Source organism: Molossus molossus, unplaced genomic scaffold (genome assembly GCF_014108415.1).
Source record: "Molossus molossus isolate mMolMol1 unplaced genomic scaffold, mMolMol1.p scaffold_m16_p_19, whole genome shotgun sequence".
Lineage (NCBI taxonomy): Eukaryota > Metazoa > Chordata > Mammalia > Chiroptera > Molossidae > Molossus > Molossus molossus.
Genome location: NW_023425354.1, coordinates 51951607 through 51977003, shown reverse-complemented (window position 1 = coordinate 51977003; position 25397 = coordinate 51951607). Strand labels below are relative to the sequence as shown.

The 25397-nt window shown below is 47.3% G+C and overlaps 1 protein-coding gene across 2 annotated transcripts in view; it reads right to left on the bottom strand.

Annotated features, from left to right (window-relative positions):
• The window catches only part of DNAH9 (dynein axonemal heavy chain 9), a 354158-nt gene that overhangs the window by 56849 nt on the left and 271912 nt on the right, over positions 1-25397 (bottom strand). For both annotated transcript variants that reach the window (XM_036268293.1, XM_036268294.1), the window contains exons 51-58: positions 21696-21815; positions 18974-19162; positions 15536-15771; positions 14639-14761; positions 13520-13724; positions 11053-11217; positions 5050-5190; positions 970-1140 (exon numbers count right to left, since the gene is read on the bottom strand). In XM_036268293.1, the coding sequence (XP_036124186.1) occupies positions 970-1140; positions 5050-5190; positions 11053-11217; positions 13520-13724; positions 14639-14761; positions 15536-15771; positions 18974-19162; positions 21696-21815 (1350 nt within the window). The remainder of the gene's footprint in view (positions 1-969; positions 1141-5049; positions 5191-11052; positions 11218-13519; positions 13725-14638; positions 14762-15535; positions 15772-18973; positions 19163-21695; positions 21816-25397) is intronic.

The following is a 25397-nucleotide window of genomic DNA, read 5'->3' as shown; positions in this document are numbered from 1 at the left end:
GATGAGTCTACGCCGGGGCTCAGGTTCTTCCGGTGATGGCCAAGCTGTCATCACTGCCGGAGTGATGGGCCACAACGGCACTGCCCCAGGAGTTCAGGCTCCGAACAAGCAGAGTCAGCGCAGAAGCGATCCCAGAATATTTGACTTTATTTATTTATTCATTCATTTATTTATTTATTTTTAAGATAGAGTGGGAGGGGAGGGGGGGGGAGAGAAAGAGGCATCAATGTGAGAGAACATTGGACCCACAACAGAGGTGTGTGCCTTTGACCAGGAATTGAACCCGTGACTCTTTGGTCCGAGGGCTGATGTTCTGACTGCTGAGCCAAACTGGCCAGGGCTAGAATATTTAACTTTTAGAACTGGAAGAGGCCTCAAGATAAGCTGATCTGTACTCCTAATTTATATATGGAAAAAGACATTCCCAATGCTACGAGGAACTAGATTTTCATGTGTCTTGGATGTGAAGAAGAAATAAAAGACAAGAGTTTCTTATTGACACTGGAAGTCCCTAGTGCTCCCAAACCCTTGAGAATCCTGGTTCTAAAAGACATTTTTAAGGTCAAGGCTGCTAGAATTATAGAAAGCTATTTGCAATTTCTGATTCCAGACTTAAATGTGCAGCCCTAAATGTAAATAATCAATGAGGGAAACTCTAAGAAAGTTCTTCGTGCGTCTCAGGAGTATCTGGACATTGGCACGGCCCCAGTTTCCTCTTCAGTGCCAGTTTGGACTGACTGGTGGTGGCCGCTGGACGGCTGTGGAGCAGAATCTTAGATGGTCCAGGATGAGCCAGAGGCAGACACGACGGTGCCCGCCTGCACCTGGCAGGACCTCTAGTCTGAGCCCTCTGCTTGGAGCTCACAGCCATCGGACAGGATGTTCAAAGAAGATTTTTTTTTTATACACTTGCTGATTGGGCACTAGAACATAACCTGTTTTCTGGAAACTTGTTCAATTTGCTTTTACCTGAAAGGTGAGCTGGGCAAGGTATGTCAGCTTATGGCACTCGAAGAGCCCGCGGGTGGTGTACTGGCACACGGAGAAGGTGATGCTGTCTGTCAGGCTGGCCACGCGCTGCTGGAGACTGTCCCCGGGGGAAGCCTTCCCCACAGCCCTCCGGAAGACGACGCTGAAGGCCTGGGAGGAGGCAGGGCACGGGTCATTTGCAAGGCGGCTTTGTTTACCACGCGTGGTAAGAACATTATCATTTCCGAGCCACAGAAATATTTTCCCAGCGTATCCTGCCAGGAAGGCCGGCGGCAACAAGAAAATTTTGCTTTTGTTTGCTGTTTCCCCGTTGGCTCCTAGGAGTTATTACGTGCTCACGAAGGAGGCAGAGCTCCGAGGCACGCAGAGAAGGGCCTACATTCCCATCAGTGAGAAAATAAATGTCCAGAGGCCAAAATAATTAAATCCAATAAGTTTGCTTGTATAACTACTTGAATAAAAAGTTCACACGGTCAACAATAACCAGCTGGGATTAATTATCCTACCCACCAGATACTAAAATTCTGGACGGTAGAACCAATGTTTTGTACAACCTTGTTGTCCGAAAGAGATGCTTGTACATCATAGGCACACGGGATGCTTTTTATTAGTTACTTTTTCTTTGTAATGACCAGAATCTCTCGTGTTCTTTTTCTCTCGGTCAACCCTGCAGTGCTTCAATGAGCCCCCTCACACGTCCTGTTTGTCACAAACCCTTCCTGCAATGGCAGGAGCCCAGGCTGCCCTGGTGACATCTCCAGAACTACACATCAGAGGCGTAACATGAAGTAAAAACCATGAATCGACTTTCCCTTGTTTTAAACTTAGCTATAGACTTGTTATAAAAACACATTCAGGAATGCTGCATTTTGAATGTTATATGAATAGACTGAATCATTAAAAAAATCAAAATATCATTGGGTCATTTCCCTTTCTGGCTGTGCAGATTCCTATTCTCTATTTTCTTTTTGTTGCTTTAAGAAGAAGGAGGAGGAAGAGGAGAAAAGAAGAAGAAGAAAACAAACTCTTAGGGCTTTCTACACCAGGCATTTGAAGCTCAGCGGAAAATAAGATTTGGGCCTCCGTGTGTCCTCATTCATAGAATGGAGGATAATGGGACTTCCTCTCTCTAGTCATAGTTCCGTGGTGGTGTCTCTTGTTAGTGAAGCCCTTGTAGGTTTTCTTCCATCAGTTTTGGTGATTTTAGCAAAACCTTCCGACTACCTTCACCCCGCTCCATCGTGACGGTCACCCTCACTTAGTAGGCTTCAGACTGAGGTAATGGTTTGTTGGAAGCGGATCATGTTCGCCAGCATCACACAGAGCAATTTGGGGAGCTTCTCAGTCCAGAGAGACCAAGTGCATCGTTTTCCCCAGGACGTTACTATGGCTTTTCTCTAAAACTCAAAAAGACAGTGATCAGTAAAGAATCCCTAGTTACTGAGTTTAAACGATGTGATCCGCAGTGCAGGAAAAGATCTGAAGAAATTCTGAGAACCTGGGTACACGTAGCATTTGCTTTGCACTGGACTAATTCCGGCTCTCTTCTCCTTTCTATCCTAGAAAGAGCCCTTCTCTCCCTCTCATTTCGGGGGTCTGAACAGCTCTGGGGCTGGGCCTGAGCTTGACTTCTGTGGCTTCCTGCAGAGGTCTCCCTGCCCACCGTGTCTTATTTTGGCGCTAATACCCTTATTGCTCTTTCAGGGCCTTAGACATTATTTACCTTTTCATTTGTACCAGATTGTGAGCAACTGAGGTGGGGGCCAGGCCTTACTAACTTCCTTACCTTCCCCAGAATCCAGTCCAGCTCTTCACATAGAACAGGCACTGAAAAATTTGTTAAATGAACGACCAAGTCCTGCTAATGCCCTAAAGAGCTTAGGCAAAGTCTGAGGTCTGCTCTGGACCTCGGGCAAACTCAGATGCCATCAGGGGCCAGGTGTGAAGCCCAGGCGGGGTGGGGAGGGACGGTGGCACATGGGCTGCGGTGTGGACCGTTCCTGCCTAGGGGGCAGCTCTCCCTCAGCTAAAGCGAATGTGTGCTACGTGGAACGTCCGCTCGGGACTGCCAAATCCTCCAGCTTTTCACGAGAAGCCAGAAATTAGGATTTGTATGAAATCTCCTTTTTAAAAAATCTTTGTGGTCATTTAAAGTATTTGAAAAGCCCTCTGAAGACCAAGGAAAAACAGGTCAGGAGGCCCTTGGGCCCCAGTGCTCTGTGTTCTTTGTTTCTGCCTATCTGTCTGAGTCGTCCCTTTCCAATCTCTTTGAGAAAGACTATCCCTCCTGGTGTGCCTCTGGCCCCGCCCCCAATGCACACAGGGAGCTGGGCCTTCGTCCATCCACAGGAAACCCAGTGACGTGTCTTCTCCCTCGGGACTCCCTGGCACCCTGCGAGTTTACCCCATTAACCCTCTCCTAGCCTTTGGCTGAGTTTTGAAGAAAAAGTGCTTTATCGTCAAGTTCCACCTTAGCCATGTTATGCTCCCCCAAGTTCACACGGAACCTGGCTCTGGAAGAGTTTCTGCGTGTCTATTAACAAATGCACACATTTTAATACTATGGTCCTTCTCCAAACACTTGGGAAAACTGCATGTGCGGCGGGTGCCACGTTGGCCTGTCTGTGGTCTTCGGACGTGGAGCAGCCTCTCCCTTTCTGCAGGAGCGAGGACTGTGACATCCAGCCCCAGACCAAAGCCGAGACCAGGAAAACTCCGGTAGCTACTTTTCTTCAAATCACAGAAGGCTTCTAAGTGATTGTTGTTCCAGTGTTTTTTAAGACACATACTTCCGCTCCTTATCATTAAGCATTTAAAACCTGCTTTCAATGATCAAGCTGGACAGTGAACCGTTTTTGGCAATTCTTGATCACACTACGGGGATTCAAAATCTCCCCCCCACACCCCTTATAAATAGAACTTCCAGCGACAAAACCAGCCCACACCAAGGTGCTGGTGCTGAGAAACAACTTACAATGTAATCTGAACACATATTTTCATTAGCTCCTTTTGACATCTTTCTTTCGGGAAGAGTCACTGAGATCAAGGGCAACTACTCTTGGACCTGGGGAGGTGATCCTGTAGTCACTAGGCTTATCGTGCTAACGTTTATATAGTTTTAAAATAGTTTATAATTCTCTCTTTTGATGTTTGACCTGAATATAAGGCCAAGCACTGAATTTCTTTTAAAAACATAAAATATTGGAAACACAGCCATTTCCAACTAAGTGAGTGCAGGTGCTAGAGGCCCCGTGATTTCTCAGCTGCACACCTTGGTCCCCATGTGGCAGTGAGTTTCTCAGAATGACGTGTGCACTCCGAGGGTGTGTCTGCGTGTGTATGCCCCCGCCCCCGTGTGCATGTACGTTCTCTGTTTGTTGGGTCAGACCAAATAAGTTGTCCAGAAATGCTCCACCCCCACTAAAGCCTCCCCCATTGTCTTTTTTTTTTTTTTTTTTGGTGCATATCCTAGGGCAGAAAGATATATATTTTTTAGGGATGCATTTAAATTTATGTCTTTATTTTTTATGAGCAAGATACGTTTAGTCAGCGCTTATACTTTGCTAACATCTTTGGTTTTAGAAATATTTCAACAACCATAAAACAGTAGCTTTGGGATAGAAAAGTAATAAGAAAAGTAATTTGAAGTCGGTCTATTATTACTGCCTGCTTTGGTTTTAATGGATATGAAGGGACACACATTTGATTGTCCCCCTTATATTTCAAGCTCTTTGGGGCAGAGATCACTTGTGATGTTTCCCGGGACCCTCCTCCACACCCTCAGTGAGCACAGCATCTGCCACGGCATAGCTGCCCACTGAGCGGTGAGGACAAGGCCTCCCTGGCACCCCCTTCTGTTCCAGCCGAGTAGCCAATGAGTTGTGCAGACCCAAGCGAAGGGAGGAATACAGGCTTGAAGGTGCTGTAGCTGCTATCCTGGATTTGGTCTAAAATGTGCCATAGCTAACGGGAACACGTGGATAAGCTCTCGCGGGGAGCCGCACTGGCTGAATTATACTGCCTTATTACGATGATGTGAAAAACTCAGGTGTGGGTCACCTTGAGGGAAAACTGGTACATGGGGTGGATCTTGCTGAGGCCGTTCATGATGAAGTAGAGCAGAGAGGCGCGGGCGGCCACTGGGCGATAGTGCTCTCGGGCCGCGTTGATTTCCACTTCCGTCACCTTGGCCTCCTGGACCTGTTAGAAAAAGAAGTAGTGGTCCATTGTTCAAACCGGCCAGGGCTCCCTGAGAACCAGCTTGCACGAGTACATGTGTGTCTGTGGGCGGCGGAGAGATTGCGATGGGGCGGTGGCCAGCGGGGTGGGGGCTGCTGTGGTTTTTTTCTTGAACAGAGCGTGAGTGGAAGGATGACACACTCTTGTCCTTCACGGGAGTGTCAGCCTCCCAGCTGGGCATGTGGGCCGTGGGAGCCTCCGCGCCACTTCTAACAGAGATTTCACAGAAACAGAAAAACATGTGCTGAAAATAAACCAGAGTCCAGGTAGTAAAAATCCAGTAAATGAAGCATCATCTAATTTTCTGATTTTTAAAAAATTAATTAATTAAGTTATCTTTTGGTTAATCCTCACCTGAGGATATTTTTCTATTAATTTTTAGGTAGAGTGGAAGGGGGGGCGAGAGAGAATCATTGATGTGAAAGAGACACATCGATTGGCTGCCTCCCACATGACCCTGACCGGGGCTGGGGATTGAACCTGTGACCCTTTGGTCCTTGAGCCAACACTAACTGCTGAGCCGGCCAGGGCAGTTTTCTTAATTATTATGAATCAGTTAATATACTAATTCACACATGGAGGGACCTGGAACGTATCATCCTAAGTGAAACAAGCCAAGCAAAGAAAGACAAGTATCATATGATCTCATTTATTTGTGGAATATAATGAACATAACAGTCTGAGGAATGGGGTAGTCCCAGAGACGCGGAAGTGGGGTACAGACTGACAATCCTCAGATCAGGGGGTGGTAGGGGAGAGATAAACCACAGAACTTCTATGCATGTGTGCATGAACAATGGACATGAACAACAAAGCTGGGGACAGGGCGGGGAGGGAGAGGGGGAAATCAGTGGGGGGAAAAGGAGAAACATCTGTAACAAAAATAAATTAATTAATTAAACAAAAAAATATACGAATTCACAAAGAAAATCTCTCTCAATGGAATATTCTATTTTTAGCACATTGCTTATCAGAGGTAAAAATAAGAAAAGCAACCTAAGCATCAGAAAGAGGGATTCTGTAAAAACATTACTAAATGCAAACCTCACTATGACCTGTCTTATATTCCAGGATAGAGTGAAACTACTGATAATTCATGAGAGTGTCACAGGAAAAAAACAATGATCTCAATTGAAGATGAACTTGCAACAAACAACTAAAACTTTAGGAGAAATTATTACCAAAGGGGACAATTAGAAGGACCTGCCCCCCCCCCCCCAAAATCCCAGGACTAGCATCCCAAGAGCTGAAGGTGACTGAACAATCTAAAGCTTATCAGTAACTAATTATGCTTAAAATCAATAGGTAAAATAAAGTATAAAATCAGAACATTATATATATTTAAAAAATAATAGTCATTTTCTGAAAAAAAAAACAACTAAGAACTCCTAAAAATTAAGACAGTTGTTTCAATGAAAAACTCAGTACACAGGTTAAATAATGAACCTAAGTTGAAAAGAGAATAAGCAAACTAGAAGATAGATACGAAGGAGTTGTTACAAAAGCAGCAGAGAGAAAAATAAAGATGGAAACTATGTTAAAAGGGCAATGAAGCTTGGCAGACTTGGCAGATAGAATAGAAGATTCAAACACATCTAACAGAAGTAGAGAGTAGAGAGAATTGGGGAGAGGCAATATTTGAAGCTATAATAGTTAACACTTCCCAAAGCGATAAAACACCAGAGCTCTTTCTTTGAAGAAGCAGTCAAGGTCAAAGAAAGTTTACTCTCCACAGGCCCTTGAAGAAATAATTATTTGCTGCAATCAGAAGAAAATTAAACCAAAAGGAAGGTAGGAAATGTAAGAATTTCTTAAATATGTATTTAATCTAAATAACAAAGACTTTTGTAAAAAAAATCACAAACTGTTTGAAAGTCCTTGTATGAACTAAAATATAAAAACAGTAACAGAAGATGAGACAGGGTGATCAGTGTTAGAAAATCCTTACATTATTTTGGGAGAGGCTAGATATACTGTTTAATTTTAGACTTTGTTAAATTAATATTAATTAATATTAATCTATTGTTAAGTCACATAGATAGTGAAATATGTTTTTTACATATAAATAAAACAAGGTTAATCAATTAAATAAAACAGAATGAATAACTTTAAAATCAGCAAAGGGTAGAAGAGGAGGATAAAGAAATATCAAGAAGGGAGAAAAAAATAAACAAAAGGCATGGCTGATAGAAAAAACAAATTAAGATAGTAGAAAAACTTAACTATATCCGTAATGTTAATAAATGTAAATTGGTTACATTCAGTAGTTAAAAGACAAAGTTCTCAGAAGGCAGTTGAAATGAACAGAAATCACATAATCGCCCACATTGGTGTTATCACAGATTCATACTCTTTAAGCTCACCTGGGTCCTCAATGCTGTCCACTAATCTGTGTCTCTAGTCAACTTTCATTTCCATTTCTTGCAACAACTCTTGTCATCCTTCACTCTTCTCCCCAAGCCCTCTACCTCACCATCATTCTCTCTTTTAGCAGATGAACTTGAAATTAAGGGATTTCCGTCTTCCCTTCTATTCCCTTAATTCCCCCCCCCCCGCACTCCAGTTGCCATATGGACCCGTGAACCATTTCTAGATTCATGTTTGCTCCAAGGCTCTATCACCATGGAACCAACTCTCCATCTTTCTAATGATAAGTTCCTGCACAGGGACAGATGACTACTAGAATTAGTGGGGTGATCATATTGTAAGGTATAAAAATGCTGAGTCACTATATTATACGCATGAAACTAATGTAAATAATATAAGATTGTATACCAATTATGCTAAAATACAAAATAAAGATAAGTTCTTCATTGGTGACCCCAATTATATTTCTCCTAACTTTCTTATGTATCCTACTATATTAATTATTCCTTGTCATTCCTGTAAATTCAACTCTTCTTGGCAACTTCTCCTTTTCCTTTACAATCCATGCATCTTCCACTCCCGGCTAAGACCTTAGAATGCTCAGTCTCTCCATCTCAGGGGGAAAGCCTTGAAGGACCCATGCACTCTTTCAATCACAATCCTTTCTCTCTTTACCATGTCTTGGTTTGGCAACTTTAAAGAGTTGTCTATACTCACTTCTCCTTCCTCGACTACCATTTATTCTTATTCTAATTCAGGCTTCTGCTTCTACTACGTCACTGAAACTATTCTTCCCGGGATCACTGATGACTCCTTTTTGTAAAATTCAGTGGACACAGCCATCTCTTGAGTTCTTAGCATCATTCGACACCACTGACATCCCTTCCTGTTGAAATGCTTTTTTTCATAATACCTTATTTACCTACTTTTCCTTCCTTCTCTCTGCTCTAGTCCATTCTTCACATCTTTACTTCTCTTAAAAGGTATTAGTATTCCTCAATGCATGCTCTACTCCCAGTTTTACTGTGTTACCGGAGCCCTAGGTCCTTGTAACCTCAGGACAGAAATCAAAAGTGATGACTAGAAACCAATACAGACCTGGTGCACGGGCCAGGAACCAAACTGAGGTCTCTAAGATGGCAGGCAAAACTTACCATCGAACCATCCCGGGTTCTTGGAAACTCCTGAGATAGAAATCAAGAGCGTTCACCACAAGACTAGTACTCAGGCAAGAAGTTTATAAAAAAACGTGTGCACAGTTGAGAGTATTCAAAACAGAGTTTATTCTTGCATCATTTGTTAGTTACTGGATTATTTTCCATGTGAACAACTGTAAACCTACTTTTGTCCACCCCGATCTAAACATATCCAATCAATTCGCAAGTTTTTCAATTCGACCTCTTTGAATTTGCACAGAGCTCTTGAATGTGTCCACTTCTTTGTACCGCAACTGCCAAGCTTAATTCAGGAGACCATCCCCTCTAATCTGAATCACTGTACCTTCTACCACTTTCTCGGCCTCCACATTTCCAAGCTCTCCTCCAGATTGTAGCTGGAGTGATCTTTCGAAAGCAAGGTTCTGATTATGTGACCCTCTGTCTAAAAAGGAAAACAAACAACAACTCTTTCATGATCCCCAACGCCCATACAAGCCCAGACTTCTTAGCATATTCTGCAAAGTCCTTTGCAATGGAAACTCAGCCTGCCTTTCATGCCTCATCTCCAGTGACCACTTCCATCCCTCTCTACATCTCTTGGTGTTCCTGTTACACTAACGAGAAACATCCCTTCCCTCTGGTTGACTGCTTTTCCTGTGTGTTCACCGCTCCCTGTGCTACCTCTATGACAGCCCTCATCACAGCTCTGTAGCTGGCTGTTTACTTGTCTTTCTCCTTCAAAGGGCCAGGTGCTGGAAGCCTGGGATTCTGGCAAGTTCATTGCTGTACCCCCACCTTTTGTCATGGACTTTGGGCTAGAACTTCCTTCAAGTAAGTATATATTGGATGAATGCATGAGAAAGAGAAAGAAGACAAAAAGAAAGAAAACAACAACGAAAACAAAAAGGTTCCAAAAATCTCTTGGTGCAAGTAGGCACTGAATAAATGCTTGTTGACTTTAAAGAGAAGAATAAAGAAAGAAGGAATGAGGGGGCAGAGAAGAGACCCCATGCTCACGTCCACCTCTGACCTACTCTAAGTGAGTTGCGTTGTATCCTCCCATCCTTCTGCCCCAGGCAGTGGTACTTCTGCTGTAATTGTTCTTACAAACTTTGCCTGCTCCTATCTACAGACATGGGGGCCATAGAGAACCATGGGTAAAACCTGGTGGTCACACCAATGTGAGGCTGGGCCTTCCTCCGTTCAGTCTCTCACTCCAACCTCAGTTGTCTGTTATCCCAGAGTGGGTATGAGCTGGCTTATCCGCCCTGCTCATCATTGCTCTTCATTTTTTAAAAAGATTTTTAAAAAATTGGTTTTTAGAGAGAGAGGAAGGGAGAGGGAGAGAGAGAGGAACATCGATGTGAGAGTGAGACATTGATTAGCTGCCTCCTACACGCTCCCTGCTGGGGATTGAGCCCACAAGCCTGGCATGTGCCCTGACTGGGAATCAAATCAGCAACCTTTTGGTGCATGGGGCAATGCTCAACCAACTGAGCCACATCAACCAGGGCTTTACTCTTTATTTTCCCCACCCTGTTCCTACCTGGAACAGAGTCTTTATATATGGAAAAAATCCCAATAACCTGACAATAAGTATATTCCTTCAATGGACACTGTGACAGACACACTTCACCTACTCCAACCAGTATCTTAGATACTCTTCTGATCCAGGAGCAGAGCTGAAGATGAGAAAAGCCCTCTGTAGGTTCAGCAGCCTGCTGGGAAAGGGTGGGGGAGTTTGACCCCAGGACATCATGCCTTCGAGGACCCACAAGGGAAAACAAGAGCCTTCTAAATGTAGTGAAATAAAGAAAGAAAGCTATATACTAAACTGTTTGCAGGATGGTACTGTTTTTGAGAGCTCTGTTTCCTGGGAAGTCATTGAAGTTCTCTCATTAAAATCAGAACTGGGAGATTTTTGCAGGCTGGGAGTTTCTCAGGGTGCAATCATGCCTAAACCAGCCAACTCTTACCTTCAGGACAAGTCTACAAACTCACTGAAGAACTAGGTTTGAGCTACCATTCCCTGCACAGGCTTAAGTGCTCATCAAATGTCTGTGGAGTTAACTTGTCAACAGCATTTCCCAGAAGGTGGGAACTCCATAATGCAGAATGTGAGGTCATCACTTGAGGAATCCTGCTTAGCCTGATTTTCTAGAAGAATCTTGGGAAGATGGAAAAACCGTCTGTAACTTCTGTAACTCTGATTTCTTTTTCTTTTTTTTTCTAAAAGTTAAACTCGTGGTCTAGAGGGAGGACCTTTGCCTCCCAGCTTAGGCTGCCAGAGCAGTTTTACCTTTTTCTCAACTTCTGCAGCAGTCTGTTTGGTGATCTCAAGGTTCTCCACCAAGGCCGCTTCTTCCAGGAAGTCCCCGGATGCTGAGGAGAGGCGGGAGAGCAGGTTGTCTTCCAACGTTTTGAGGGTGATTTTGAACCCATTCTGCTGCTTCGTGAGGTCTGACTGCAAATATCAAGTAAAGGGGTGTCACAGATAGAAGCCCAGAGCATCCCATTCTTGGGATAGGTCTGAATAGGCCAGAGTTCCTTCTCTTAGAGATAGCATACCGAAGGCAAAATAGCGAGATGATGGAAACCATAAGCAGACAAGACACAAAAGAGTTGAATCCCAACTGCACCATTTCCTAGCCATGTGACCTTAGCTAACCCACCCTCTTTACCCTTTAGTAACCTCAGCCGGGTTAATCCCAGCCCTCACCTCTAGGAGTGCTGTTCAATGCTTTGCACAACGCCCGCACACTGTTCGCTAAAGGGAACTGATCTTTGTGAATAGAGAGGGTAGGGTCAAGTTTTAGTTCTCCAGAGGGACCTCTCTATCACCTCTTTAGTATTTCCAGATGAAGAGTTCTCCTGTGGATAGGCTTTATTTAAAAAAAAAAAAACAACCACGCTGTCTTACACAGTTTGGACGAGACCATTGCAGAGCTCTCCTCCAGGCTGGAGGGGAGAGCTGGTGTCCGAGCCGGTGTCGCCGTGTCTTCCCTCCCTGATTGTTAGAGTCCACATCCTAAAGCACTGGGCGCTCTGGGGCAGGGGCATAGCCTCGGGCAGCTCCATTTCTCTGCCCTGGGACGGCCGGGGGCCATTGCTTTCGGGTCCACGTAAGAACACTCTTCCCGTTGGAGGCTAAGCCATGGCCACCCTGCTCATCCTCAGTTACATCCCTCAGCCCTGCTTTTAACGGGAGCATGCGGGTCTCCGCTGGGATGCTCTGGGCCAGAGGCTTTAACATTATTGAGGAAAGAGCTCAGATGCTGCACCCCAATCCTTTCCTGTTTTACTGTTTCAATTAGCCCCAGGCCCTCTAATACCACCCTGCTTTGTTTTCATAAAAATTCTTATCACTGCCCTGGCCAGTTTGGCTCAGCGGTTAGAGCGTCGGCCTGCGGTCTAGAGAGACCCGGGTTCGGTTCCCGCTAAGGGCATGTACCTCGGTTGCAGTCTGTCCCTGGCCCTGGTTGGGTTGTGCGGGTGGCAACCACTCGATGTGTCCCTTTCACATCGATGTTTCTCTCTCTCTCTCTCTCTCTCTCCCTCCCTCTCTCCCTCCCTCCCTCTCACTCTGTCTGAACAAAATATTGAAAAATGTCCTCGGGTGAGGATAAAAAAAAAATTCTTATCACTGCCTGAAATGTTTTTTATATATATATAGATCTATATATATCTATATATATAGATCTATCTCTATATATATATATATAGATATTTTTTATTTACATTCTTATTTTCTGTGTCCCTCTGCTACACTGGAAGCCTAAGAAGGCAGGAAGACGGCTTTCCTTGAACCTGCTGAGTCCTCCGCAGCTGTAGTCACGCCTGTTTGAGAGCTGGTGCTCCGTAGCACCTGTTCCATAAAGGCAGGCTTGCAGGACGCACAGGCCCAGGAGCCCTGACGTCAGCCTCACATAAACTGCAGTTTTGTATTTTATAATCTAATCAGATCTAACGAGATGAAAACCTGGATGTTACTTGCTGTGGACTGAACTGTGTCCCCACCAAATCGTATGTTGAAGCCCTCACCCCCACGTATTGGAAATGGGCCTTTAAGGGGTTGAACAAGGTTACATGAGGTCAGCAGGGTGGGGCCCTGGTCTGATGGGAGTAGTGTCCCTACAAACAGACACCAGAGAGGTCGCTCTCTTTCTCTGCACACACAAGGAAGGGCTCTGTGAGCACAGAGTGACGTGGTGGCCGTCTGCAAGCCAGGAAGGAAGGTCTCGCCAGGAACCAAACATACTGGCCCCGATCTTGGACGTACAGCCTCCAGAACGGTGAGGAAATACACATCGTGTTTCAGCCACCCAGTTGTGGTACTTTATTATAGCAGCCCAGGCTAAGACACTACCCTAAGGTGGATGAACCTGTGTTTTAAAGCCCTTGCAAAATTGAACCTTGCTTAGTTCTTTTCTTAAAAAAAAAAAAAGAGAGAAAGGAGAGAGGCATTGATCTGCCTCCTGCACGCCCCATACCGGGTATCAAACTCACAACCTGGGTATGTGCCCTGACCAGGAATCGAACTAGCCACCTTTTTGATGTACGGGCTGACACTCAACCAACTGAGCCACACTGGCCAGGGCGGCTTAATTCTGACACAGGTGTGTGCTGGCTGGTGCTCCTCAGTCCAGCAGAGCCTCTCCTGCTCAGCTCCAGGGACAACAGCCCGTGCCTCTCCCAGAGCGGGGGCACTGCAGAACCCAGCGGCACTGCGTTTTCCTCCCCCCTCTCTTGGCGGCTACTGGACGCACCTTCAGCTGCTCCAGGTCTGGCCTTTCCATGCTGACCACAGCGGCCAACAGCTGGTCCTCCAGGCCGTCCCGGGTCACGGTGAAGTTGATCAGGGTGGCCTGAGCCTGCAGCTCGGGCTGATAGTGAGGATTTGCCAGCTTGGTGTGAAGTATGAGCCGGAAGCTGGGATTGTATTCACACTCTTTGTCTCCGAGTTTAATGAACCTGGAACAAAGGCTCCTGTGAAAGTGGGGTCCTTCCCCTGAGACCCAGTCAGAGAAAGAATTCTAGATTCAGGTGGAGTCCTCCTAACCATGTCTAGTGTGAGCCCTAGGGTCCTTACTTGCCCTAATGTGGAGAGCAGGGGGAGGGGTGACAGACTTTCCCCTTGGTCGCCACGTTTGATTCTGCATGCACAACTGCAGGGAGAGCCATTTACACATTACATCCAGCAGGTGGCAGTAAAGTGTCAGCAGGAAGGGGCACTTTTTAAGTTTGCACAAAGGTACCTTCCAGGCTGGCAACGGGGCTTACTTTTTTCCTCGGCTGATGGAGACCGACTTCTATGGGTAAAAATGATGAATTAAGTAAATGAGCACCTCCTAAGGACAGGTGAAGATGAATTACAGCCTGGGCACTGGGAGAGGCTTCTGAGTCCATCACCCTTCATGATGATCATCCCCCGTCTCCTGGGCCCGTGCCCTCCTCTCTCCTCCTCCATCTGCCACGCTCAGATCAGCTCCCAGCACCCAAAGCAATGGGGGCTCATCAGACTGACAGAGGTGAGTTCTCAGGACTCAGAGGTCTGGCTTGGATAAAATGCTCAGGCTTAAAAGTCGGCCTGCGTTTGGGCCACTTTTCTTCTACAGTTCCTCCAAAACAGTGCAGTTTGGCCATTCAGAAGGGAATCAAGGAGGGCAGCGACTGACGGAAGCGGAGTGACTCCAGGAAACTTTCCCCGGGGTGGGAGGGCAGCGAAACCATTCCTCTTCTGAAGGAAAGGAAAGGGTACGTGTGGTGGGGAGATGCCTGACTGAGCCGAGGAGAGGATGTCCTGAGCAGAGCAGACGTGTGCACAGTTCTACCCGAGGTGGTGACCCAGCTCTCCACTAAGGGTGGGCCACGCAGCTGAACCTTACCGGCCTTTCTTAATGACTTCTCTCCCGAGCAGGGGTCCCAGCACAGGGTCAAGGGACTCTTCCAGGTTTTCAATTAGCACCGTATCTCCCGCTTCCAGGGCATGCTCGATGGTTTGAAGGTAGCTGGGGAGAAAGTCAGGCAGAATGAGCCTGTGGCAAGGTACAGATGCAGAGAAATCCGTGGCTCGGAAGCGTCGTGATGAACTTGGAGGCACACCTGCCTGGCGTGATTTCCGTGGCCACATTTTCCTCTTACATAGTTTTAGAGATAGGAAAAAAATTTCAAAATAAGAATTTGAAAATTAGCTGTAACCTTTCTATCTATCATTGACATTTAGTGTTTACTATACATATAGTCCATTATCAAGTTTATTATCACTATTTCTATTTATTTCATATTACTTATATGATCACTTATATTCACATTAATATTTATTTGTTATTGGATTTACACAGCATAGTCCCCCCCCCCTTTGGAGAGAGAAGGGGAATAGAGGGAGGGGTGGGGAGAGAGAAAGAAACATCGATGGGCAAGAGACACACTGGCCTCCCACACGTGCCCCAACCAGGGATGGAACCCGCAACTTAGGGATGTGTCCTGAGTGGGAATCAATAGCCTCATTGTCCCATCCTATTTTTCTCACATATACTAATGCACAGAAAAATAATTGAGTGCTGAAACTACAGGGCTAAGTTATAACAGGGGTAATGAAGCAATTGGGTGAGAGAAATCATGTCCAAGCATTGTGCACTGAGATGTTCCCTAAAACGTGAGGAGAAACCTGGGAGACCTCTGGAGAGTAGAAACAGTCCACCAGGGCTTGAAATCTGCTCATAACACTTTTTCTTCTTTACACAAACGGCACAAATGGGACCTGTTGCGCTAGGGCCACTTACCCCTTCTGACCAACCTGGGTGACCCGGAGGTCTTCACCGTATCTGTTCTTGATCCACTTGATGCCTTGCAGCTGAGGGTCCACCATGAGCGGCCAGCGTTCGCAGTTGATGAGGATGGTGGCGTTCTCCGCGGACATGCGGTCGGCAGGGAGGCCCTCGTTCTGCCAGGCAGCCACGTCCGCGTCGTCCGTCAGCATCCTCAGGGGGTCCAGACCGGGGGTGACTGGGATGGGAACCTGATGATGAGGAAAGACCCCCGCACTCAGAATGGAAGCATGCCTTCTCAGGGGAGGGGGGGCACGCCGTAGTTCACTGAAACGACAAGCTCCTTGAGCAGCAAAATCAAGATCCCACTGAAGAGTGCTTCTCTGGGTGTGTAGTTATTTCTGGAAGCAGGTTTCTTACAAGTCCCGATGGCATTTTCTCTCTGACTGATGAACAGCAGCAGAGATTCAGGCTGTGTGCCCTTTGCCCTTCAGTATATTCACCTCAGTCAGATTTCTACCACAGATTACTTACATCTGAACCAGTAGCATCCTTCATGGCCTTCCCCATGTTAACATACGACATGTCTTCTCATACATGCTCATGAACCAAGCCCCACGCCCACTGGGCTATGTCCTGTCTGTGCAGCCGGCACCAACCACACTCTCCTTTGAGCTACTTCCCCCCTGCTGACAGGTCCAGCTGGCAGAGAACCAGAGATGCTCACCGTCTCCCTGCCCTGAACGTCCCACACCCAGGGCGGACGCACGACCCTGCGCACTGCCCCCTGCGGGTGCCCTGGGAGGCTGCTGGGCACACCTGCAGGCCCGCGTGTGCACGGACCCTTCCTTTCTGTCTCTGTTGACCTCTCTCAGCTTGTTTAATTTTGTACAAGTGATGTGTTCCACTGGGGACATATACCTTTTTTTTTTTTTAATAGAAGTAACATGTACAGCATTGCACACCCATCAGCTCTAGTCCTGAGACATTTCCATCGCCCCAGAAGGAAGCCCCGTAGCCATTAGTCACTTCCCATGCTCTCTCTCCTGCGCCCCGCTCGGAGCCAGCTCGTCTGCTTTCTGTCTCTGGGGGTTTATCTCGTCTGGGTCTTTCACTTGACACGAATCACACGATACGTGATCTTGCAGGTCTGGCTGTTTGCACTTGGAAGAACGTTTCCGAGGTTCACCCATATGCCCTTTCCACCCCTCCGTCTCTCTTCTCTGCCGCTTGTCTTCCCAGCGACCTCGGGAAACCTCCGAAAACGCTCTCCTGCCCTGTACCATACCTGCTAGGTCCACGGGTGGCCAGAGCTCTCCCGGCAGTGAGCCTCGGAGGGGAAACCTGCCCCTGGAGGCTTATCCCGCGGTCGGAAATGTATTTATACAGAATCGGCCTCCTTTGTAATCACGCACATTCTATCCCAGGGACTCAAAACTATCACTGTGAGGAGGAATCCACAGGTTTTACCAGACGGCGAATAGGGTCCATGGCACAAAAAACTGCACAGAACCCCTAAGAAACTCAGAAGAATCCCCGCTAAGCTGCACCATCTTCGTTCACTCACCTCATGAGCGTCCCTTCAACAGTTTCTTTCTCCACAAGTGATGAAGGAAACAAATAGCTTTATCTCTGTGTATTTCCCAGTGCTGAAACAGTTTTCAAACCTCTATTCGGCAAATTATCAGGTGGTATTTTAGAGCTGACCCGTGAAACCAATCGCCACTGGACAACAGGGGTTTTGTGTCCAGAGGAGGCGCCTGCAGACACGTTCTGGAATCCCGCCCCTGTGGTGGGCAGCGACCTCTGTGCTGAGTCTTGCTGCAGCGGCTGGTTCGAACCCAAGCTCCTCCACCGGACTAGGAACTGCCTGTGGGCATTCTGGGCCGGAACATCTTTTTATTTTTTTTGTCTTTATTGTTGAAAGTATTACAGATGTCCCTCCTTTTTATCCCCCATTGACACCTTCCTCCTGGTTCCTGCCCCCCGCACCCCTGCCTTCGTCACACTGTTGTCTGCGTCCATTGGTTGTGCATACAGGCATACAAGTTCTTTGGTTTATCTCTTCCCACCCCCCGCACCCCCCATCCCTCTGGGGTTTGTCATTCTGTTCCCTACTTCCATGTCTCTGGATCTATTTTGTTCATCAGCTTATTTTGTTCATCAAAACCCACAAATAAGTGAGATTCTCTGACTGGCTTATTTCACTTAGTATACTGCTCTCCATGTCCCTCCATGTTATCTCAAAGGGAAAGAGGTCTTTCTTTTTCACAGCTGCATAGTGGCCAAGAGACATATAAAAAAATACTCAACATCAGTAACCATCAGAAAGATGCAAATGAAAATGACTATGAGGTATGACCTCACACCTGTCAGAATGGCCGCCATCAACAAATCATCAAACAAGTGCTGGCGAGGGTGTGGAGAAAAGGGGACTCTAGTGCACTGCTGGTGGGAATGCAGACTGGTGCAGCCACTATAGAAAACAATATGGTGTTTCCTCAAAAAATTAACAATGGAACTGCCATTTGACCCAGAAATTCCCGCTTCTTGGAATATATCCTAAGAAGCCCGAAACACCAATCAGGAAGCATGTATGCACCCCTATGTTCATAGCAGCACTGTTTACAATTGCTAAGATCTGGAAACAGCCCAAGTGCCCATCAGCAGACGAGTGGATGAAATGCTGTGGAACATCTACACCATGGACCACCGTGCAGCTACGCCTAGTGGAGTTGTAGGACACGCTGACTACCCAGTGGGTACGTGGATCGAGCGATGTGCAGATGTGAAGACAATATTAGGTATTATTCTGACTGAGGCTCCAGACACAACCCTGAGCCCCCTTCTGGAGGGAGCTAGTGCTTCCCTTTTCATCATGTCAGCACAGCGGGGGCCATGGGAGTAACATCTATCAACCTGCACCAAGCCGACAAGCTGAGCGCGCATGGCAGGGGTGGATGCAGCTGCTCACAGGCGCTGGGAGCCACAGCACAGACCTGCGGCGCTGGGCCCGGTAACCAGGAGCAGTGCAGGGTCTGGGAAAGGGCCTCGTCCCTGCTACTGCACAGTTGCCTCAAATGCAGAGACCGGAGGGAAACACAGGGAGCTGCTGGTGCTGCTCAGGGCTTGCTGCTCCGGAGTTGCCAGGAGACAGCCTGCTGGGCCGTGGACCGGGTTCCCGCAGAGGGCTCCATTTCGGCCGGGCTGCCGTCCTCAGGATGACCCACCGGCTGAGCCCTGCCCAGAGGCCATGGGCAGTCATGCAGGCCAGTGTGTTAGAACTTGGGTGCATATGGCTCCCTCCCAGACCCGGGGTTCACTGGCAGGTGCTCGGGAGGTGGTGGGAGAAAGTTTGCAAGAACGGATGAAAAGATTTGGGTTATAATTGTCATGTGAGCTCATTGGTACCCTCAGGCCGAGGTGGGCCCCAGAAGTCCTGGCTGTACGTACTTTCAGCTGGCTCAGGTAGGGTCTCCAGGTCCCGTCCACGAGGCTCTGCCGGTATTTTTTGGTAAAGAAACCGAGGTACGAAATGAAAGCCGCAATAAGTAAAATGTCTCCACACAATTTGCTTTCCTGTTGCTTGAAGTTCTGCACAGCTTCTGCCCACCTCACATTTTCAGAAGCAAGTCCTCCCACCTACGGTGTCAGAGACCAGAGAGAAGAGAAGATCAGCACACGGCCGGCTGCACAGAGCCGTGGGTTCAGTCCTGGGGAGCACACAGCACACGCTTAGCAGCAGAAGACGCAGAACATCGTTTCCGTGGCCCCTCTGATCCTGGGCGTTTGCGCTGTCGGCAGCATTTCAGCACACAAGCCCCTGCTCTGTGCTCTGTGTTATGTGGGCTGGGGCTAGAGGACAGGGTTTGAACGCAGGCTTCCAGGCTCTGCTCTTTATAGGTAAGGAGAAGAATGCCTCCCTGCTCAAAGGGCTGTTGAAAAGCTTAAAGGTGACCACGTATGTTAATCACTCAGCACAGTGCCTGGTCGGCAAAACATATTAGAAAGTTATGCACCTCTCCCCTCTCCTCTCCAAATGCTGGGATATGAAAATAAATGCAATTAATTTCATGCGCTATAAATAATTCCCAGTGGGCGGCGAGATAGACATGGTAATTAAGACAGAGCTGGAAGTACTGAAACATGGGTGTCTACAAAGTAGCAAGACTGGGAACGTGTCCTGACTGCCCGACCTGCTTTGGCACGGCCCGCCGTTCAGTGGGCGCCCCTCTCCGGGGAGCAGAGACATCCTTTCTGCAGAGCACTGCTAGGTGCATGGTGCAGCCTAGCGTCTGTGTTAAGATTTCCCCTTTTTTTCTTCCTTGAAAGATGGCATCACAGAATGCCAGAGCTGGGAGAGATCTTAGAGATTGATTTGCCAGTCAATCATTCCTGTGGCCATTTTTAGAGAAAGATGACATGTCTCGTCAGAACCTCTAGGTTGGTAGAGGCAGGGGTGGCTTCAGAACCCACACATTGGATTCCTGGGGCCGAGTCCACATTGCTGCTTATGGGGCTCAACTCTGAAAATGCGCCAGCCAGGCAAAGAAGGCTGGACCCAAACAAGGAACTGAACAGAAGGCGGGCCAGCCGGGAGGGCTGGACCCTTCCCGCAGGTTTGCAGAGGAGCTGTCTCGACACCATACTGTGCAACTCAGTGAGCGCCGAGCCCTACAGCAGTGGGCGCGGCACAGATGCTGCTGCTTGTGGTGCAGCCTCTTCACGAAAGCAGCTGAGCTCAGGGAGCCGAGCTGGAAAATCTGGCTTTGCTGTGGAAACCGACTGGCTGCAGTCAGTGTCACGAGGTGTGGCTTCCGCTTCCCTTTATTGGCCAGGAAGGTGTGGTAGAGGCTCTGGATGGAGAAGTCCTATCCCGTGGATACTGCTTTGCAAGATCTTAGCTGATATATGATGAAAAGTATAAGCCACAAGGGATTTTAAAGGGCCACGAATTCTTCAACACTCCTCTCTTCGTGAGCTGGTGTCTGTGTGCTCTCCTTGGACCTGCGACCAATAGAACCCGTGGAAGCTTCCAGTCCCAGGCCTTGGAGACTGGGACCTTCTGCTTCCTGTCTCTAGGAGCCCGGAGTAACCACGTAACATGTTGCACTACTCAGGTTGGGGAGACCTGAGACCACGTGGAGAGGGACAGGCACCCTGCCAAACGCATGTGAGGGAGGTTGTCTTAGACCCTCCAACCAGCTTGGCCACCGGCTCAGCGACACCAAGTGGCCCCAGTTGGCACCACACGGAGCAGAATAACCTGCTAGCTGAACCCTGACAAATTCCTGACCCACAAACTCACAGGTTTAATGAAATGGTTATTTTGTCAAATCTCTAAGCTTTGGAATAATTTGATATACAGCAACAGGCACCTGTAGCACAGGCATTCCGCTCTGAATGTCGGATTCATTTTTTAAAGGGAGGCCAGAGTGTGTGAGTGTGTATGAGTGAGGATGTGTGTGTCTGTGGGAGTGAGTGTGAGCCTGTGAGTGTGTGTGTCTGTGTGCATGTGTGAGTGTGTGCGCGTGTGTGAGTGTGTCTGTGAGAGTGTGAATCTGTGAGTGCGTGTCTATGAGTGTGTGTCTGTGTGCATGCGTGAGTGTATGAGTGTGTGTGCGTGAGTGTGAGTGAGTGTGTGTCTGTGAGAGTGTGTGAGTGTGAATCTGTGAGTGTGTGTGTCTGTGCATGCGTGAGTGAGTGTGTGTCTATGAGAATGTGAGTGTGAGAGTGTGTGTGTGGGCGTGATATGCATACAAATCAGGTCATGTTCAGAAATGCTCAGGGTCAAAAAAGTCTCCTTTTCTGCTTCTATCTCAGTTCCCCATCCCGGCCACACCCTCATATCAAACATGACACAGGTAAGAGCTGCAGAGCTGTCTATCCAACCCTGGCTTTGCTCTTGATGCTTGCTCTGGTCCCCGCACACATGTGTACGCATGTCACGTCCCACCCGCACTGCCCGTAGAGCCGGTGTCCTTGTCCTCCCCACCACCTCGGCAGGAGAACTCTGAGCAGCCCAGGGTGTGCGTGCACACTTCTCGGGGTGCAGTCCTGCCTCCCAGCACAGTTTACTGTTCCCGCAAGCCAAAGCCGCCGAGCTGCTCTGTCCCTCCGCCACCTGACAGCTCTGCTGACGTAGTTAGGGCCCCGCTGCGGAGCCCCCACTCACCAGGCGATTTGCGAGGGAGATGGTGCCCGCGGTCTCCTCGGCTTCTTGCTGACATCTGAGTTTGTCTGCCGTGGCTCTCTCAAACTTGGCTGTGAGCTGCGCCAGATTTTCATTAAGGTGCTGTTCAGGAAGGAACACACAGGAGTGTCAGTAATTCCGGCCCCGTCACCTCCAGCGCTTCTGGGGCAGGATTCCTGTGTAGGCGTTTTTTTAAGGCAGAGTCCCCTGGGGGAAGTATCGGGACCAGCGGGGAGGGAGCTGGGCAGGGGAGGAGAGGAAGGCAAATTAAAGAGGCTCTCAGGCAGAGTCCCGGTGAGGACCCCAGCCAGATCCCCGCAGGAGAAGGTTGGAGTGGAAGCCCAGAGCAGTCTTGAGAGAGCAGAGATTTCCTACCCCAGCTCCTCAGTCATTGGTTCAGGGCCAGGAGTGGTGATGGTCATGGAGGACGGTGTGTCCAATCTCTGTCTCCTTGTGTTTTGGAAAAATGGGTCCTAATAGCCTTCCCAAGAGCTGCAGGTACTGCTTTAAAAAAACTTTGTTTTCTTTATTGATTTGAGAGAGAGAGAGAGAGAGAGAGAGAGAGAGAAGAGAGAACATCTACTGGCCACCTCCTCCATGCCCCCACTGGGGATTTGGCCCATAACCTGGGCATGTGCCCTGACTGGGAATTGAACCGGCGACCTCTTGGTGCGCGGGTTGACGCTCAACCACTGAGCCACACTGGCCGGGTTGCAGGTGCTGCTTTTAGAAGCAAAAACTCACTGAAGCCTGGAGGCCTGCAAATGGTCAAAAAGAGCCGGGAGCCTGGGCCGATCACACACTGGGCTGTGGCAGGGCTGGGCTATCTGCAACCCAAGTCCTCCCCTTGCTTTAAGGTCTTGGGAGTATAAGATAACTGCTACTTAGCCTCATCTGTTCTTTTCCATCCTTCCAAAGGATGGAGACATTTAAAAAAACTACATGTTTTCATTTTTTTTCTGAATGTATTAAGAATTTAGAATTGAAGCGCATGATTCTATTGCCCCAGACTACATATTTGCACACACACAGATACACGGGCACGTGGCAGATACCTCCAGATGTGTCTACGTCTATTTAGTAACCCAGGTTCAGGCTGCTCTGCTGGTCGTTACCAAGTTACAAGAGAAATAAATTAAGGGCTAAGCAGTTTGAAAAGCAGGTGGTGAGACATCCGATGAATGATGGCAGACTGGCCACACTCATTTATTTCTTCTTCTTCCTGAGACTTCTCTGAAATAATTTTGAAGCAACTAAAAAAAGTCACAAGCCCATAACACCAAGCAAAGGGCATGGGCCACTGGAGGGTGAAGGATCCCAACAGCTTTGTGAAGACCACACTGATGGGCTTGGAAACTGCCAGAGCCGGGCAGAGGAGTCTGCAACCTAGAGTTGGCCTGGGCTCCCCAAGGGGGAGCTGACCAGCCCCGCAGAGCCCCACGTATCCTGGAGACTTGGAGATGGCAGGTGTGACTGAGGGGAAGGCTGAAAATAAGAGGGTGAATCGGAAGCCTATTCATTCCCCACTCGAGGTCTCTATTTCCACGCTCAGGAGGCAACGCCACCAGGCACCTATGTCACCAGGCAGGAGAGTTGACAGTGACAGGGAGAAGACAACACATCCTGGTGTTAAGATGCACCCAGTGTAACTCATCTGATCTTGAACGCAATTCTGTCCGTCCTGGCTCCGCCCTCGCCTGCACAGCTACAGTCAGCTTTTGGTTGACTCTTGTACGAGAAAGAACAAGAAGATACTGATGAACACCTAGATTAAGTTCCACAAGAAGGAAAAACATGACCTGGGGAATGGAGATAACTTCACGCAGAAAGATAGCAACAAAGCATACAATTCTCCACCATCAGTGTCTCAGAGAGATTCACCATGTTTCATCCATAACACAAGGGATGGGTGCTAGTTAAAGGAACAGAGAACGCAAAACTGTTGTGGAAATTAGTATTGTTGATGTAAAAAAAATAAATAAATTCGCCCTGGCCGGTTTGGCTCAGGGGTTAGAGTGTCAGACAGAAGAGTTGCGGGTTTGATTTCGGTCAAGGGCATGTACCTCGGTTGTGGTTTGGTCCCTGGTCCTGGACAGGGCTATGCAGAAGCAACCAATCGATGTCTCTCTCACATCGGTATTTTTCTCTCTCTCTCTCCCTCCCTCACACTCTGTCTGATGATAAATGGAAAAATATCCTCAAGTGAGGATTAAAAAAAAAAGATAATAAATTCAAGGGAAGGGTTAAAAGATAAATTTGAGGAAATCTAGAAAGTGTAAGAAAATGTTAAGTAACAAAAAGATTAGAGAAAATCGAGGACTCATCAGAAGGTCTAATAGTCAACCATTACGTATTAAAAAATAAAATTAAGAAAGGAAACAGAAGGGAGATTAACCAAGAAATAATACAAAATCATTTTTGAGAGCTGAAGAAAAGTCTCTACATACCACATCCAATAGATGAAAAAGGATGGTACCTAAGCATGTCAATATAAAGTTTCAGACACCAAGAATAAAGAACAACTTGAAAGACTTCAAAAAGAGAGAAACATAGTGCATTGATAAGGGAACGGGACCCTTGCTGTTCACCAGACTTCTCACCAGATGAGGATAAAGCATTCAGTGCTCTAAGTGGAAAAAAAAAATAGCAACTCAGAATTCAATATTCAGCAAAATTGTCAGCGCAGGTTAAAAATAAAGATATTTCTAGACTGGAACGATTCAGATAATTTACCTCTTACCTAACATTTCTGAGAAAGTTACTTAAGAAAGAGCTGTAGCAAAACAAAAGAAGCAATTAAGAAAGGAGAAAGCATTGGGATCCTGGAGCCATTGGAACCAACCCAAGAAAGTAGTGACTCTGACTTGGAGATAAGGCAGAAAAGACTTGGAGGCAAAGGGAGGCTTGACAGAATACTGGATTAGATGGAGAGTATAAAAGTAATTGCCCGGCTGGTGTGGCTCAGTGGTTGAGCATCCACCCATGCTCCAAGAGGTCTCTGGTTTGATTCCTGGTCAGGGCACATGTCCAGGTTGTGGGTCAAATCCCCAGTGGGGGGCATGCAGGAGGCGGCCAATCGATGTTCTCTCTCATTGATGTTTCTATCTCTCTCTCCCTCTCTCTTCCTCTCTAAAATCAATAAAGAAAAATAAATAAATAAATAAAATAAAAGTGCCCTGGCCGGTTTGGCTCAGGGGTTGGAGCATCGGCCTGCAGACCAGAGAGTCCCAGGTTCGGTTCCCGCTAGGAGCATATACCAAAAAATAAATAAAAAAATAAAATAAAATAAAAGTAATTGAGGCTATGCAAAAGGAACTAATGGAAGAGAATAAGATAAAAGAATGTTGAAATTCCAGTGTGAAAAAAACAGTTGTATAAGAAAAACAATATTAATATAGTGTACCACTTAGATCTGCTCTGAAAAATATAGGCATGTTCACAGAATATAAAAGGAATTTACTGATTTTTCAACTCTGAATCAGGAGCTGGAGCATGGGACACTTAATTCTGGTTGTAGAATAGAAGGCAGGTATTTTCAATCTCGGTGACTAAAAAGCAGCAGTAATGATGAGTAATGATAACAGAAGCTGGGAGCTGGAAGTCGGGAGGAAGCTGAAGGAAAGCAATAACTTCATCGTGAGAGATGAGAGCCCTAAAGCAGCTACCTGCATGTGATGGAACAAG